At 43.0% G+C, this 18,125-nt stretch overlaps 1 protein-coding gene across 1 annotated transcript in view; it reads right to left on the bottom strand.

Annotated features, from left to right (window-relative positions):
* Positions 1-481: 481 nt before the first annotated feature.
* LOC111229123 (calmodulin-regulated spectrin-associated protein 2-like) overlaps positions 482-18,125 on the bottom strand; it is a 32,929-nt gene continuing 15,285 nt past the window's right edge. The window contains exons 5-22 of the mRNA XM_022755311.1: positions 14,463-14,604; positions 13,185-13,324; positions 11,366-11,456; positions 11,149-11,250; positions 10,403-10,472; positions 10,020-10,301; positions 8,359-9,088; positions 8,091-8,237; positions 7,765-7,996; positions 7,337-7,520; positions 6,508-7,234; positions 5,177-5,313; positions 4,759-4,973; positions 4,572-4,671; positions 3,604-3,669; positions 2,833-2,948; positions 2,605-2,723; positions 482-2,515 (exon numbers count right to left, since the gene is read on the bottom strand). Of these exons, the coding sequence (XP_022611032.1) occupies positions 2,216-2,515; positions 2,605-2,723; positions 2,833-2,948; positions 3,604-3,669; positions 4,572-4,671; positions 4,759-4,973; positions 5,177-5,313; positions 6,508-7,234; positions 7,337-7,520; positions 7,765-7,996; positions 8,091-8,237; positions 8,359-9,088; positions 10,020-10,301; positions 10,403-10,472; positions 11,149-11,250; positions 11,366-11,456; positions 13,185-13,324; positions 14,463-14,604 (3,900 nt within the window). The 3' untranslated portion in view covers positions 482-2,215. The remainder of the gene's footprint in view (positions 2,516-2,604; positions 2,724-2,832; positions 2,949-3,603; positions 3,670-4,571; positions 4,672-4,758; positions 4,974-5,176; positions 5,314-6,507; positions 7,235-7,336; positions 7,521-7,764; positions 7,997-8,090; positions 8,238-8,358; positions 9,089-10,019; positions 10,302-10,402; positions 10,473-11,148; positions 11,251-11,365; positions 11,457-13,184; positions 13,325-14,462; positions 14,605-18,125) is intronic.

An 18,125-nucleotide genomic window follows, 5' to 3' on the forward strand; every position in this document is an offset into this window, starting at 1 on the left:
CACTAAAATACAAAGTCAAGAAAGGCTGGTCCTGCGTTACAGTGTCATCCTAATTTTCTGTGTTGTAATCTTGCTATTTTGGTTTATTCTCCACTTCATCTGCTGCATGTCTGTCCATCCTTGAGAAAGGATCCATGCTTTGTTGCTCTTCGTGGACATTTCTTTCTTTTTTCCACATTAAATGGTTTGAATTGAGGGTCTAAGGATAGAGAGCGTCATATGCTGTACAGATTGTAAAGTCCCTTGAGGGAAATTTGTGATTTGTTATGGTATAAATAAAACTGACTTAAGGCTTAAGACTTGACATTATTATGGCACCAGCAGGTAAAGCATCGGCGCATGATATTTACTTATGTATTTGAAAAGATAAGGACAAGAGAGTGATATCATGTCAATCAACATTAATATCAGTTTCAAACAAAAAGGAATCACAGTACACTTGAATCAATCAAGACAGGAATATGAAATGAGACACCATGAGTACTGTTGATAGCTGGCATTTTAATAAAGCTCAAAGGAATAGAAAAACAAAAAACAGAAATCCATGAACAATTGGGCATATTTAGTTAACTGAAAAGAAAATGAATTCAGAGTTGGAAAAAATAGTGTGATTTTCTCAGTATACTCACTGGATTTCATACAATACCACAACAAAGCCTCAGTGAGACTTCATACACCTTGCCTCCTCGGCTACACTTTGCTCTCAACACACTTCCTTCTGCATCTTCATCAGTACGCACCTCCAACAGGTAAATGTCGTTACAAAAAATACTTCTATATGCCAAAATATATCTGTACAGTGTCAACACATACTGAAGGAACGCGTGATAACAAATGTAACAGTAATGTCAAAGTAGAGTAACAAGCAGGACAGTCCTGAAGTGGGAACATCTTTGATTAGACTTAATGACGGTGGACAGGGTCTTGAAGTGCTATCATAGGTGAATTCATTTATTTACAGTTGTGGACTACTTCAAGGGTAATCAAGATCTAATAGTTCAGACAATATCCACATTAAAGTGACATTTTGGAGTATCTAGTATTTAGTTCTGGCTGCAACATGGTCAATGGTGATTATTTAAATTACTCTGATCATTGCACAGACTGATGACACAGTGTGGGATTTCCGTCTATTCTAATACTGATGATAGTCTTATCAGTGATACTGTTGAGTGATCACTTTTTGCATCTGTAGCACAATAAAAGGCCCCAAACAACAACATACTGATACACGTACATGATAAATTATAAAAGCTACTCAAAAGCTACTACAAGCTGACTTGTTCGTTGTGAATGGAACTGCCATTATATACAAACTAATTTAACTTATATACCTACAGTATATTATGTTTCTCTGAATAAAATCTAAGACGCCTTTTTAAAATATCTTCAATAATAAATTAAGAGTCCATTGCAGGTGCTTTCCAGAATTGTTTGATGGTACTCCGTTTGCTCAATAATCTCATCACTTTACACTTTTGGAAAGTAATTGCAATCACCAACTGAGGTATTTTCCTCACTCTTCTTGGCACTTCACTATACACACATACACAAATTTGAACTGCTCATAGGTTTTTCAGTCACATGTAAAAAAGAAAAAAGAAAAAAAGAAAAAAAACAAACAAAAAAAAACGTGCCTGTATAGCAGCAAAGCCCTCACCAAAAACGCTGCCTCTACCTGATCACAGATCAGACAGGCCACCTTTTTAACAACCATGGAGGGGGCGTAATCTGATCCCAGATCTGTGTGTGCACGCAAGTTCTCCTGTACCACAACAGACCTTTTCAACAGGCGCTGACAAAATGACACCAACACTCACAGCGCATCCATATGACACAAAACAAGCATAAGGCCACACATGATCAACTTATAGAAACCAAACTGCCTCTTCCAGAGGCGTGACATTCAGTGCTTCAGTGGTTCAACTAGGTAAGGCAATGGTCCGCCTATTATTTTCTTCTCTTTTTTTGGCACATGAAAACATTGATACACATGCTGACAAGTACATACTTGTGCCCCTTTTAAGTAGTCCAGAGTGTAACAGTCAGCTCTGTATTGTAACAACAACGTCTGAGAGGCCCACTTGTGTTCTACATTCCAGTTGTGATTTATAACAGTGGGACCACATGTCCCTTTAATGAAAAAGTCAAATCCACAAATTCTTCTGTGTTCTTTCCAGAGAAGCATGTTCAAATTTTGCCCAACCATCTGGCACTACTTAGGATGCAGTTTTTTGGGCGTCCCCTGCTTCTTGGTCTGCCACAGATGGCTGGCGATGGTGATGGCGTCCACACTGGCGGACATGGTTTTGGCTGGGATCTGGCTGAACTGTTTCCTGTCTGAATTGTACTTGTAGAGGCCCTCGATCATCTTGGTCGTGATGTTCCTGGGCCCGATGCCGGCTAGTTTGGTGATTTCTTCGGTCTCGGGGCAGTAGGTGTACACAGACCTGAACTGGCACCCAGCGTCACGGAACAACACCAAGAAGTTATTGGCTTCGGATTTCTCCATTTCCTGCAGAAGATCATGGGAAGAAGTCATTGCTATGCATTCTCTAAATTCAAGAATAAATAAACAGGCCAAACACTAAATGCTGAACATACATCCAGTATCTTGTTTTTCTGCCCTTCGTTGACCTTGCCAGCCAGGCAGCAGTGAGCCAGGGCATTCTGGATGATGTGCTTGTTGGACTTTGCACTGGGCTCCTTGTATAGTTTGGGTCCTGGAGGAAAGGAAGAAAGCACAGGCGTGAGCGTGCAGCAACAAAATGTCATGTTATGTACAGAAGCCATGTAAATGTACATTATCTAAGTAAACAGGGTGACTTCTACCTGTGTACTCAGCGTTAGAGGGAGTGGAGGAGGTGGTAGAATCATTCTCCCAGTCCTTCTCTCCGTTGCGACTTCCAGCCGAAGGACAAGAAGAAAAACCTTCCGCAGAGTCCGGCCTAGAGACGATCACATACAACAAATGACACACACACACAAACATAACAACAACCACAAAACCACATTGACACACATAAGCATGTACAAGATATGAAAGCAAACACCAACATGATTTCACGGACAGACATGCACATACACACACAGATATGAAACACAGAGAGATGTGGCAAAACAAGGTCAGACACTGTGATACAATTCTCCAAGCCCTGCCTGTTGTCTTGCATTACATCTTATTGTACACACTCTGACAAAGCTGTGCGGTGAGGAACAGAAAGGCATGTTCAGCCAAGCAAAGCAAAGTCTCTGTGCTGTCTTTATGGCTAACTGCGAGAGATGAGCTCGAGTACTTGTGGAGGAAACAGCAAACACAGCGGTAAAGCGCAGAGCAGCCAGCATGGAGAAGAGAGCAATACTGCAAAAGACAGAGAGGATAAAGAGCAGGAGAACTGAGGCGGAAACAGTTCAGCCACGCAGGTCCAATGTACTTAAATACAGAAGCAAGAACTACAATGAACTACAATCTGTGTTGAAAGACTGCCTAATGAAATGTAGGCTAAACCAAAGTTACATGGAACTATATCTACACGGAGCCACACCTACAGTAGTTTCATACACTTCATCTGTGGAGGCACTTCTTTCCAGAGCATTACTGACCTTCCCTTTCTTTCTTTAGGAGAGTTTAGAAAGAATGGGATATGTGCAGAAGCTATTTTATTGCCTCTGAGGGAATCCATGCAAAGTTGAAGAAAAAGAGGAGAGGGATAAAAGAGAATCAAAAAGCAGAGTGTAAGCCTCATAGGAAACAACAACCTCAACAACAAAACATCCCATTGATTCAAAGTCCCAGCTGAGCAAAGTCATAATGGTGACATAAATAAATGAACTCAAATTCAAAAGGTGAAACATATATAAAAGTTAAATTACGGGTCACAAATAGCACAAAGAGCAAAGTACGTTAAGGACACAAAATTCAAACTCTCATCAACTTAAAATTGACTTAAACTTAAAGGAGTTTTTTGCTATTTCTACATAGGCAACGTTAGCAGTAACAGCTGTTTACTTGCCAGTCTAGAAGGAACATTGTTTAGCATCGAACTTAAATCCTTTACTATCACTTCTCTTCTACTGAAGTTAGCATGACAACCAGCTAGCTCTGGCCCACTAGTCCGTATTATCGCTTTCGGATACCGAGTCACTGTAGCATTCAGTCTGCCCTCAAGAAGTAGTGCTGCTTAGAGGATGTATTATAACCTCTAGTATTGTAAACATAACAATGGCGATGGCAATGAAGCTCTTTGCAAAACTGGCAAGTAAACAGTGGTTAATGCTAACATTAGCTCTGTTGCAACAGCAAAACTTACAAATGGCTCCCTTAACGGGATCATTCAGACTCCTTTGAAATTGGTAAGCATGTTAAACAACTTGCTGCAACTGTGTACACATCATGATAGAATCAATCTGCAAAGCAAGCACACTTGAAAAAGTCGAGTCATTTATCTGTGGCATCTTCATTCATTGTTTTTTTTAAGTACACGCTAAGCTAGCAGGATGGAATGCAGGTAGAATATTTATTTTGCTTGTGCTTCTCACATCTTTGATTTTTGAGTGAGAGTGGGTCTTACCTGTTGTTCTTCCTGTTATCTGGCTGGTCTCTGTCGTTGTCAGCTAGATTGAGAGACGCCAAAGAAACACTAGATACTGAGAAGCCTCGAGGACGCACCCCTGCAACATGAAAACAGCATAGAGGTTAAGCACTGATTAGCGGCTGTGACAGTGTGTGCTTGTGCAGGTGGTTTGTGTGTTGCTCACCTGTTGCTCTCACAGGGGGAGTAGATGACTCCATGACGTCCCTGTGGATTGATTTGGGACGTGGCTTCTTCTTGAGACTTCCAGATCGAGGTTTGATGACTTCGTCCATGTCCTGCATCAGTTTGAGCTGCTTCATCCTCAAATACTCATTCTTGATGTAATCCCTCCTGGCTTTCTCATCATCCTTCTTCTGCTGCTCCTCCTCTGCTTTCAGCCTGGAGGAGGACACAAAAATTAGGTAATAAACCTTTCAACCAAACGTTTGAGGGTAAATAAAGCATAATGGAACCTGCTACATCAGCACATGCACATTGAATTAGGTATAGGTATAGGTGACATAGGTATTGATGTTATAAGCCTGGGGACAGTGTTGTTTTAGGGTTGGTAAATACACAGAAAATGAGGAAGACAGACGGACCGTGCAGCTTCCCTCTTCTGCTCCTGGTCCAGCTCCTGCTGTTGCTTCCTCTCCTGGGCCTCCTTCTCCCTCCTCAGCCTCTTCTCCAGCAGTGCTGCTTTCTTTGCTGCCATATCCTCCTCCCCTTTTAGATCATCCTGGTGTTTGACAGGTTGACAACACATGAATAAATAGGCCTAGTCTATAAAGGTAATATAAAACCATAATGTGTATATGTTTCTCATCTCTCCTTTTAGAAATCAGATGTCAGACTGAGAGGATGATGTCTCTTGATAGTTCATTGAGCATCGTTTACAGGAAATATTTCTATATTTCTATTTGTCATCATGAAATGGATGCACAAATGATAAGCCTTCACTTAATTATGGAGGAAACTGGTATTCAAAGTGGCATTATTTACTTTCAGTGAACAAAGCTCGGTCATCACTCTATAATCAAAACTCTAATGGTCTACCATGAGTCTGTGTTCTGGCTTGTTTTTTGGCCTAGATCCACTAATGTATCGTCTCTGATCAGTTCATGGCTCAACAGGCACAATACTGCACATGTTGTACCACGCTCAGTATCAGATTCCTCCTGTTGCTGCTACGTGCATACAGCACCATAAGGCTGTATAGACTGTATTATTGATGAGGGGTTGATGAACTATGCATACCAGCTGTGATTATAGTTTGCAGTGGTTTCCAAACTAGAGGGTGGGGCCCACTTGGGATGACCAGGGGGAAAAATATGGAGTTAAACCGGTGAATAGGTGAATAGACTCTTCTCAAAACAGACATTTTGACCTGACAAATACAGGTGCAACTAATAACATTACTGCTGCATGGTATTGTAAAGATTGATTTGGAAATATAGAAATAAGATTTGTTCGGTTGCTAGCAAGCTAAGACGTACAGACTTGATGGGGAGAGTTTAAAGCAATAGTTCAACATTTTGGAAAATAAGCTACCAACAGGAGCCAGTTAGCTTAGCTTAGCACAAAGACTGCAAACAGGGGGAAACAGCTAGCTTGGGCCTGTCCAGAAGGAAACAACATGGAGGTCTCAGTCTCTATTTCCACAAAAAGGTCACTAGTGTGTGGAGAGAATTAAATATTGCAACAGAGAGCAGCTCAAATTCATAATGTTTAATTAATGGCTACATCTCAGTCCAATTCAGCCTTCACCTACAGGTGAGTATATAATTCAATTCATGTGGCAGATAATATTTAGAGAAACCACTAACTTTACATGGGTTACCTTTGACGATAAAAAAAATAGAAAATGTCTAAATGTGATGTAGGTATATATGACATATGTGATATTATAATTATGTATAATTCTGTTGCTCACCTTGAAGAAGAATCCACAGCACATCTTTTGATCGTCTCCAACAGTGTCTCCTCCAGTTTCTCCCTCTCTTGTCATCTCCTGACTGCGGCCTTCTGGAGGCTTCAGCCCAGACAGAGGCACCTCTACCAGGTCCCTCTTGTCCTGAGGGTCGTCTTTGACCTGGCTGCCTGCGGCCCCTTGGATCTCAGATACCGGCTGACGCAACACCTCTGACATCCTTGATTGTTTGACTTCACCCTTCAAAGGAGGCTGTTCTGCCTTTCTCCTCTCCTGTTGCTCATCTTCCTTCTCTTTGGCTGTTTCTTTAGTAGCAGGCTGAGGAGTGCCAGCACTCTTCTTAGCCACTGTCTCTTCTTTGTCTTTGTCGTTTTCTTTGTTGTTCTTGGCCTCTTGGTTCTTGTTTTCCCCAGACTTCTCATCATTGCCCAAGTAGGAGAAAGAACAGAGCTGGGGTTGGCTGGGGGTGAAGCGCCTCAGTCTGGGTAGGCTGTCCACCGAAGTGGGGGTGTTGAGCATTCGGCTGAAAGGGGTGACCTTCAGATCATTTGGTCGTGGAGTCCGAGGCGTCCTGGCATGGAAAGAGGCTGGCCGCCGCTTGATGCCAGCAGGGGAACGATTAGGAGCACGTGGAGAGCCAGAAGAAGACAGGATAGGAGACAAAGACCCAACCGAGCCTCGGCCTGATCCCCGGCCTGTTACACTGCTGCTACGCAGCTCACGCAGCTGCCTGTGTGGGAAAAATACCCACAAACACATGTAAGTGAGTTCACACGAGGATGGTAAAATGATTTTTTCGATGACATTATTAACATCTAACATTAAATGGTACCTGTGCGGAGATGGAGCAGGAGGAGGAATGACCCAGGCTTGTTGTTGTTGCTCTCTCATGGCCATGATCCTCTCCTGCTGCTGGGCCAAACGCTGCATTTCTGTCTGCAGGAAGCCCAGTGACGTGTTTAGTCTCTCAATGGAGCGTGTGTATTCTGCAAGGTCGATTTCTCCTGGAGCAACACCTGTATCACCACATTAAATACACAGGTCAATCAGTTAGTTACCGATTTAAACAGAATCCTTCACAACGCCTAAAAGCATCGTGGACAACACAATTCAGAAATACACATTTTCCATCCTGCTATTCCAGCAATTTCAAGACCTCGCCTTGTTCTCTGCAAAATTCTGATTGGCATTTTCACTATTTCCTCACATAATCATGAACTGATAGATAACTCGGTAACTCCCGTTTTCGGGGTTACCCACCTCCGCCATCTTCACAGGGCGATTTTGGAGCTGCTCCATCTGGCTTGCACCTCTCCGCCCGCTCCATGCTGCTCTGGCTGCTTCCCTTTGAGGACATGAGTGGCTCTGGGGAAGGTGTTTCTGCTCCCCCTGAGCTAGGGCTGATGGGGGGTGTGACTCCTTTCCTTCTCACAACATTCAGAAAGGCCGTTCTGCCCATCCTTTGGCGATGGCGAGTAAAAGCTGCTTCCACCTGGAAAATGTGACGAGAGCAACATGATGTGTGCATTTATATTCACAAATTTGTGACTGTCTCTCTCTCTCTCTCTGGCTGTACATCTCTTTACCTTCTTTTTCTGGGCTTCAATGGCTCTGCGTTTCTCTTCCAGCTTCATCCTCAGTTGGATCATCTCTGACGCTATGACATGGGAGGGGTCTCTGGGGGAAGGTGTTACTGGGGAGGGAGATGTGATTGGCAAAGGAGGTGTAGAGATCTAGAAGAAGGTGCAAAGATAATTTCCGTTAATTCTACGCAAACCCACATAACTTCATATTACATTTCTGCCTCTGCAACAAATGTTTGAAAGAACGAAAGATGCGGAATAAGCCACAAACCTGAGAAGAAATGTTTCTTGTCGAGTGTGTGTACGGTACGTTGAGATCTGAACTCTCTGGTGTGGTTCCTCCACTACTCCTCCCCTCCAACTTCCTGAATTTCTGTTCTGCAAAGCTCGTCATCCGCACCAGGCCTCCACCAGAGCCACCAGACGACGAGGCTGGGCTGACAGTGTGAGATCTGGGGATTGTGGGTGCTGAGCTGGGACAGGGGCTACTCCTGTCAACTCCATTTCCCCTCTCACCCTCAGGATTAGTGTCACCAACCTCTTTGCGCCCTCCTTCCTTGCTTGTCTCCATCTCCAGCCGGTCAGGCAGAGGGCACGACCTGGTCACGGCCTCACAGTCTGGGTCTATATCTGAATAGTCTCGCAGTGAGGAGGAGTCCTCATCCAAGCTCTGGATGTCCTCTGTCCTCACATGGATGCCCGTGTCAACTTCATCAGTGGACACCGAGTTGGGGTCGTGCTCATTCAGCCGAGCCTTAGCTGAACCCAGGTCGTCTCCTTGACCTTGGGCCCCTGCAGGGTCTGAGGGCTCCGCACCGTGGAGAAAGAAGCCATTGTCTCCGTCCCCCACGCCCAGGCTGGCGTGGGGCCTTTCTGTGTCGTGGATAATCTTCAGGGCCTCCTCAATGCTCGGAGGGGTTGATGGGCTGATGTGGCCGCTATGGTTACCATGGTGATTGCTGGAGCTGTGGATGCTGTCAGGGAGGACCCCATTGGAGTGCCTTGGAACAGATGCAGGTAAATTAACTTAAAGTCCGATAAACTTTGCTTAGCTTGATTTATTAAAGAGCAGTTTCCCCCAAAAGAAGGGAAATACTGACATATGATGAGACAAGATAGATGGCTGGTTTAACTTATTTTACAATTAACAAAAAACATTTGATGAAATCACAAGTGTAATCCACAACCAAAAGAACACGTTTGTCTTAGAAAAGGTAATTGCAACTATACAGTAATTTTTTTGATTTTGTTTAGGCCTGTAATTGTGAAACATTGTTAGTACAAGGTGAATAAGTACAAAGTATGGAACATTAGGACTGGAGATGAGCAAAGCTAAAATCATACCATGTCTCAAAGGGCTCTCACGCCAGTTAATTAACATATAGATTGAAAAAAAAACACTGACATGTATGTTGAACTGCTGAAAATTGAGCAGTACAGAAAAAGCAACTGCCAGTGAACAGGCAGTATACTTTATCTTGGCGCTGCAGACACTAGCAAGGATATAACAATAAATTTAGGCTATTTAATACAGTAAACTACCACCTACCTAGGCAAAATAAATGTCTTTATTTTCCCATAGGGGTAATAAAAACAATCCTTATATCACTGAACATGAATACATAAAAAGACATACATTTTTCTAATGGCATATAATTGTTGTACAGCTACTTAAATTGATTGAGTGCCAATGGTCTACTCTATTCCAGAGAAACTGCGCACAGTAAGGTATCCCCTGGGGCCACAGGGTACTTTGCACAGTGTATTCAAACATACCTTACTTATAAAAAAGCCATCTATTAATCTATCTCATGTAGGAAAAAAAACAGAAAAAAACAAACCTGTCTCTTTAAATTGACAATACGCAAATTTAGAGGACAGAGGTTTTTATTGTTTAAAAATCATGACCTAAGACATCCCACTCTCCTGTACCTGCTTTGGTTCTTGACTGAGAATGTGTTGTTCTGCCCCAGGGGTTTGTGGGAGATGAAGTCCTCATCCTCCTCTGGTATGTGTCTGCTCTGGCCGTTTACATTGACGGGCACGAGGGAGAGGTGGCGCTTCATGCCTCCTCGGGATGCATAGTGAACTTTGAACCCTAGACCGTCACTGCTGGCCGACCGGGTCATACCTCTGAGGGAGGGAGCTTCACAGGGCAGCACAGTCGGGTCTCCGTCCAGAGGAATCTCAAAGGAGATTCCTCGAGAGGAGGAGCTGATGGTGGAGGAGAATTTACTGTTAGTTCTACACAGAAACAACAAACCACTTCAGATATGTACTGAAGGAATGCTTTTGTCTATGTTTCATGTACTAACCGTTTTTCTTTGGGCCATGTCCCAACACAGCCATCTACATAGGACATGGAGGTAGATCTCTTCATTATTCCTATTGCAGAGACAGAGCAGTTTCCTTGATTTTATTACTGTAATGTTTGTATCACATCCCTCTTTATCTCACCAGTCAATAACAAATGCCACAGTGAGAGTATCAAGTGTACACACCTCAACTTCTGGCTACTAATGGTTAAAAATTATAATGTATAATTAATAATAGCTATTAAGTAAGTAAAGGGCTCAAATGAAATAGGAGAGCATAAAAGCTAATGCGTGGCTGTAAATCAGCCACTAGAGGGCCGCTGGTTTCAAAACAAAACACATCCACACATGCTTCCACTGTTCTGTATTCACGCCCCAGGTAACTGCTAATTGTAGCGATTATGTCATTTTTTCAAAAGTGCCATCAAAGCATGTACGGGCAAATTCAAGAAATTAGAGGACAAACTTGTTCTGTGAAAACTGTGTTGAGAAGAATATCGATATCAAGGCTTCTGCTGTATTTTACAAGCGGGGAACATGAACCAGTCCACACTAACACTGTGACATCTCTGCCCGCATGTTGCCTAAAGATATGCACTGCTTTAAGTGACCCAAGTTGTTTTTACACACGTGACAGTTTTGCTCTGGCAAACAAATACAATATGTAAACTATTTTAACTTGGAATACCACTGAATAGACAGCAATTAGAAAACACACCCTAAATGATAAAAGGTGGATTATTTACCCTCGACAGGGATGTTTTCCGGGCTGTCAGGTCTGTCTGCATAGCTCTGTTTGACTGGACTGGATACAGGTGCCATATTTCTAGAGGGTACAGGCTCACACGCTGCAGAAGAAAACAGAAAATGTGTCATGCAATCAATCTGTAGCTGCAACTTTGCATTTACTATTAGAGTTAACAAACTGCGTGTTGATGCCATTCCTGTGACGTTGTACTGTACCATTCGGGTCGAAGACTCTGGGCTGCACAAACGAGGGTTTAACCACTTCAAACCACCAGAAAAGCTCAGCCATAAACACCAGATAGTTACTCTGCAAGGCCACACACACACAGAGACACACACCTTTGTGGTTAATGTTGCAGTCACAAACGTAGTTATCTATTAATATCGTTAGCACCATGTTTGTCTCTGCAGTCAGCTGTATTCAACTCCTGCAGCAACTCCCTCTTCCCTTGTGTCTCTGTAAAGATGCAAGATGAGCTACAACGGCAACTTGACAGATCAGTTAGGTCACGGCCTGCCAACTGTTGCTAGGTAACAGGCTAAGGTGTGCGTATGTGTATGTCTTGTATGTTGCTGAATGCCAGTACATGTTTCATTGTCTGAGTTGTTTAATGTCAAACGCATACGCCTCTTGATATCCTGCCAAAACACCATCTGGAGTTTAGTTTAAATTTGTCACATATGTGCAAATGGTTGCGCAAAGCAGCGAGTGAGTAACCTCCATCAATGACAAATGCATGCGTGTTATAAACAGAAAGACTCTGGAGGCCGACACAGAGGATTTCATCTGTAGGAAACATGCACTGACCAGTTCCTCTCTTTGTAGCAGGGATAAATAAAAAAAGAAAACCAACAAAAGCTGGGATTTCTGTTCCTTTAAACTGCTGCTGCACTTTGCCTTTGTATCTTTATTTTGGAGGCAGCACAGTGAACTGCTCAATGGGATATACAACATTTCCACTTCAATGTAATATATTAAATGAATAGATACATGCACACACACAGACACACTAATTAAGATTCAGTAAGCAGTGAGTTTGTGGTGAATGGGCAGTGAGCCAGAGCCTTTAGCCGCTCTCGGTGACCATTTCTCTCCCTTTTCTCCCCTTCTTTGCCTACTCATACTATTGTGGCACTATACAGTCAATACACACACATTATAAACAATGTGAATGAGAAACGAAGAGAGAGAAACTGAACAAAGAGTGCACAAGTGTGAAGACGGTCCGCTGTGTTGTTTTGAAGAATGGTGAGTCCCGGTCAGCTCGGACCGTGACTTGAATCCGAATGTTTCTACCCACGCTCTCCGCATACTATTTACCCACACTGGCTCTGCTGCTTCTGAAGCCAGGAGGGCACAGAGATGCTCTTAAAATTGTACAGTAAGGCTTTTATTAATCAGAAACAAATGTGTGCGTGAAATGGGGAAAACTCTGCCCGAGGACTGAGTGAATCAGCAAGTTCACAGATTATGTTGTTTGATAAAAAAACAAAACAAAAAAAAACGCGGTGATGCGGAGGGGAGAGGAACAAGAGAGGCAAGCAGAGACGGGTCAGGACTGTGAATCTCCTCTGAGCAGAGTTTGTCCTCTGTCTGAGGGGGGGGGGGGGGGCATTTGCCCTGCAGCGTCTGTACTAGAGAAGCAGCAACTGCACACACACAGACAGTCATATTCATTTAATCTGGCAGTGAAGCAGTACTCACTGTAGCAAAATGATCTTTATGTCCCTACTAATACATCCACACACACACACACACACACACACACACACACACACACACACACACACACACACACACACACACACACACACACACACACAATTACAACCCCTGTGAGAACCAAGCCTGCTACACACACATTCATTTTTAAATCTTTCCTTGCATGACTCATTTTTTCCCATTTGTAATTTCCCACCCCAGCTCTCCTTATTCCCAAAAAACTCCTTTCTTTGGACTCTTTCTTCTGAATCCACATTATAAAAACAGCTCCACATACATGTATATTAATATTTGAATACTGGTCTCCATTACCTTTACGGATGCATGCGCGTAGAGCATGTCCTCCAGGCTGAAGTGGCAGCAGTGGTTCAGGTTGTTCTTGCAGAACTCCTGCACCAGCTGGAGGTTGTACAGACTGTCAGCCAGTGACATGGTCTCCTTGAGGCAGATATCTACTCAGCCAGGGGAGGGGTCACACACACACAAACACATACAAGAGGGAGGGTTGATGGAAAAGGCCAGACAGGAAGACAAGGAAAAGATAAGGCAGAGTTTATGTTTAAAAAAAGAATAGATGAGAGGGAAATTACCCGACCACCCTCCCACTGGTATTTGTGCTGTGTGCAGTAGCTCATTTGAATCACGCAAAATCCTTGAAACATTTCATGACACAAGTTTTCAAACCGCCTTCAACTCCCCTCTGGATGAGTCATCAGGATTTTTATCCCCTGACGTTACTGTAAGGACGGCCCATGCATGTGTAGGATGTCCAACAAGAGAGAACAGACTGGGGACAGGAAGCCAAACATTACAGCACTTTTCATTACTGTACTTCTTCATTATTTCTTAGATTAAATCAAGCTGCCAGCAAGCGATCTAAATGAAGTTTAACCCATTTCCACATCTGGTCCACATGTGTATGAGCTGCCTGTGAACCACGGTCAATCCCAAGAGTCTCAGAGCACCGACATGAGAATTGTTTATCCTTGAAATAGCAGCCAGCTACTCCTCTAACGGTCCTCCGTCACACACCCCTCGTGACCAATCGCAACCCAACCCAGGGCATTTTTAGAAATAAGGGCGCAGGCGAGCTGAGAGGAAACAAGTCTTTGTTTCTCTTTGTCTCGCTCGCCTTCTCCATGTCTGTCCTGAATCCTCTCTGCCTCTGCCTGTCTTTCTTTATTCATCATCCTCGACAGCTCATCTGTTTGACAGTAAATACAGACAGTCAAAACAGGGTCCATCATCTATTGACTGTGTTTTAGTTTAGGATTAGGATGAGAAGTTTGCCCACTGATGCCTATAAAACACTATTAACTACACATAATGCTGCCAGACAAGGGCAAATGGATAATAAATACACTCTTTGTTTCAAGTACCCTGTTCAAATGTATGTTAGTTACAGCAGCAGTGAGAGCAGAAGACAGGGTCCTTTGTGCTGTCCAGTTGTGACTGAAAACCATTCTGGTTAGCTCATTGTATACCATTCAGAACTGACTTTGGTGTTGTGTGTTTGCTTTTTGGAATAATTAAAATAAAAGAGGGTGTGGGTGGTAAGTAAGAGTGGGTGTGGTTACGGATTGACGCTACCTTCCAGTCTGACGGCCTGTGGGCAGTAGAAGTGCAGCAGGGCAGTCAGGGCGCAGCCATCTGTGTTGTCCTTCAGCAGGTTCTCCACCAGGGGGAGCGAAGGAGCGCTCCTCTGCTGGGCATGCTCCCTCCTGTAGCGAGCCTGAAACCATGGCAACGGAACAGAGACATCACCCATATGTGTATGTGGGGGTAGATTAGTACAGTTGGCTCTGTGATTGTTGGTGCAAACATCTGCAGACACACTTTTATCTGTATGCACCAGTGGAGACACACACACACACACACACACACACACACACACACACACACACAAACTCTCTCTCTCTCTCTCTCTCTCTCTCTCTCTCTCACAGATAAGTAAGTGTTGATTTGATGATTTTCAAACACAGGATGGGATTCGGGCTCATCTCAAATTATGCAGATTAAATTGATCATGCAAATAATTAGACACAACATCTAGAATGACATAGGCATCTTAAATTTAAATGTTTAAAAACAAACTATTTTTGTTTTTGAGGAGTGGTTCCACTTCTAGATGGAGAACAAGGAACAAAATGCATGCTAGCAAATTAAAGGTTCTACTATCATACATCTAGAGTACAGTTCCCTGGCACCGAGTCAGTCCAAACCCCCATTGTGGTGCTGTAGCAGACAATGCCTGTGATTTACAGTTTAATAATAATATGTGTTAGCGCATCCTTCCTGTCTGCGGATTTTCTGTACGTCTCTCTAGGCCTGTAAAAACCACGGAGACAACATTACTATAGATGTCTTCAGGGCATCAGTACTCCCAGTAGCCCATAAACACACGAGAGCGATGTCTCGTGTGCATTTTACAACAGATGTGATGAAAGCTTCAATCATTGCAACTCTCGCTGTCTGACAGCCTCTCAGTTTGTGCACTGAGGAACGTTTTGTCCTTCATTCCATTTGTTTTGCATAGACACACAATACGTCTTTTACTGTTTGTTTGTTTTTTCACAGCAGCCAGTTTAAACTCATGCAACAGGGGGAAAGAAACTGTTTTCAGTGCAGAATGCAGACACCAAAAATGCCAAATCAAACCAGAAAATGGGCAGGTAGGGATACTGAGGCTGCGTCATTAGATTCAAATATGTTTTTCAGTGGAAAATCTGGTGTTGATATGATCATGCTACTGGACTTCCAAAATGGTCGCTATGTCTTAATCAGACTTGCTCAGACTTTGGGGACCAAGGTTGGCACAGGATAGGGTGGGAGGGGTGTCTGACAAATGCAGGATGGGGCTCAGGGTCACATGCAATGACAAACGTAAAAACTAGGGTGCGTGGCGGGGTGGGGGTGGGTTAAGGGGTGAGGGGTGTATCCTTGCAGGTTTAATTAATTAATCAGAGAGGAGGTAGATTGTGATGTTTTATGAAGAGGAGTTCTGCAGGATGGATGGACTTACAGGTACTAGTCTCCAGTACCATTTGTTAGGAGACTTGATGGTGGATGACCATTGGACAACAACAAGGAGAGAGTGGGAGAGGCATTAGGCCAACAGCAGGCGGAAAAAAGTTTCACTATTACAACTGAGACTGGGGGACAACCCCTCTATTAACACTAGAAAGAACTATTAATCATCCGTCCAAAAGACGTATCAGAGATGAGGTTGTTTAACTAAAAAAGTATGGCCCTAAATTCATCATGTAAGGAGCAATTAAAATGTCACACTCCACTAAATCAAATACAGCCTTTCCTCTTCAGGGAAACCATTAATCTGCCTGGTTCTATAGCTAATGGTAAAGTACCTGAACACTAACTATACACACAGAGGTGTTTCATAATTAAGGTTTGTTCCAAACACGAACAGACTAATCACCAAAGTCAGCAGGATTTATCCTCTGGGGAGCATGAATGTCTGTACAAAATTTAACTGCAATAGTGGTTGAGATATTTCAGCCTCGACCCAAGTGGTGGACTGACATCCATACAGCCATTTTGCTATTAAGGGAAAAAAAAAAGAGATGTTTCACTTTAAGACTAAATCTTTTGTCTGAGTCGCTGTTCAAACACGTTCCCCAGCCTGTTCCACAGGCAGAGTTTTTAAACTTAATTGTGTGCAGTAGTTAATGAGAAAAAAGCACAGTTAAAGAAACCTATCTTGTACTGTTAGGAAATCCTTTGAAAATGTGGCATCGCTCATGTCTTGGACTCTTGTCTGATCATTCCACCAAAACTCAGCCTCATTGATGGAAGCAATCAAGGCTACAAACATAAACTGAAGTTTCCACTCAGTCATATGTGTAAGAACCTATGTTAATCACAAACATTCACACAGTATCCACACACACAAAAATGCTGAGCACTTAGTCATAAGACCACAGTTGAAGATCTTTCACGCCATCCCAGAATAGATGAAATTTTACTGAGAAGTGTCTTGTGCTCAACCATTAGTGTGTGTGTATGTGTTTGCGCAGGCATATGTGTGTGTGCGTGCGTGTGTGTGTGTGTGTGTGTGTGTGAAATCATCTCCCCTGAGTATGTTGTCCTCAGTGAATAGACTTCTGTTAAAGTTGATAATGCAGAGAGGGAGCTGTGTGATGGAGCATGGAGCAGGAAAGCAGCTGACTGACACTGGTCGTGCATTCTTTAAAAGACTCTCCTCTCTTTCCTTGTTGTAACTTGTTGCCTTTGACAAAAGCCGGAGTGTGTATATGTGAGTCAATGTGGGATAGGTCACAAACCCCATGTGTATTATCAGCTCACACAATGGCCACTGATAGGCAGTGATCTCTCTCACTATACTGACACAAAATCCGACAATAAGTGGGAGAAAATTCACCAAAGAAACTCTCCCATCAGATAAAAGCTCCTTCTAAACTGATTTGGCCGCTCATGACGTCCTGCAGCTCTTTGAAAAGCAAGTTTATTATGTTCCGTATGAGAGAACAGTGACACACACACAGCCAGTTTACAACCTGTTGAATGTAAACAGTTTAAATTAATAATCTGATAATGTCTGTTTTCAGCCATGCTTGTGGCGCGGCTCTATGGATAACGATGCCGGTCCATCGGTGATACCACCGATTGGTCCAGACAGAATATCTCAACAACTATTGGATGGATTGCCATGAAAATTTCAAGATATTCACAGGATAAAGCCAAATGACTTCACTGATCCCCTAACTTTTCTATGGCACCAGCCTGAGGTTCACATTCATGGTTGTGAGTGATTGAATTGTCATGAAATTTGATGTACACATTCATGTCTATCTCTATGGGATGGATTGCTTTGAAATTTTATAAAGACATTCAAGTTCCCCAGAAGATGAATCCTACTGTCCCCTAATTTATCCTTTAGTGCCGAACACTTGCAAAACGAATTTAAACTTTGTGTTTAGCCCTAAATAGCAAATGTCAAAGCACAACTGTGTCCATACTCAGCACAAGATACAGTATCTTTAAAACCACGCAGGTTTACTCTATGACCGTTATGACTCTCGGCTATTTACACATGCAGCTAAATCAGAGTTTGAATCATTGTTTACCTTTTTCAGTTGGTACTAAATTGCAGGAAGTTTTTCCTACCCATTTCCATTTGTCACAGGTGAATTTTATATGTGCCTGTGTACACACGCTCACTGTGAGATAATTCTTTTTCCATTTTTTAACCTTTGCCCTTTTTTCACTGGTGTG

This window comes from Seriola dumerili, unplaced genomic scaffold (assembly GCF_002260705.1).
Source record: "Seriola dumerili isolate Sdu_G_001 unplaced genomic scaffold, Sdu_1.0 BDQW01000226.1, whole genome shotgun sequence".
Lineage (NCBI taxonomy): Eukaryota > Metazoa > Chordata > Actinopteri > Carangiformes > Carangidae > Seriola > Seriola dumerili.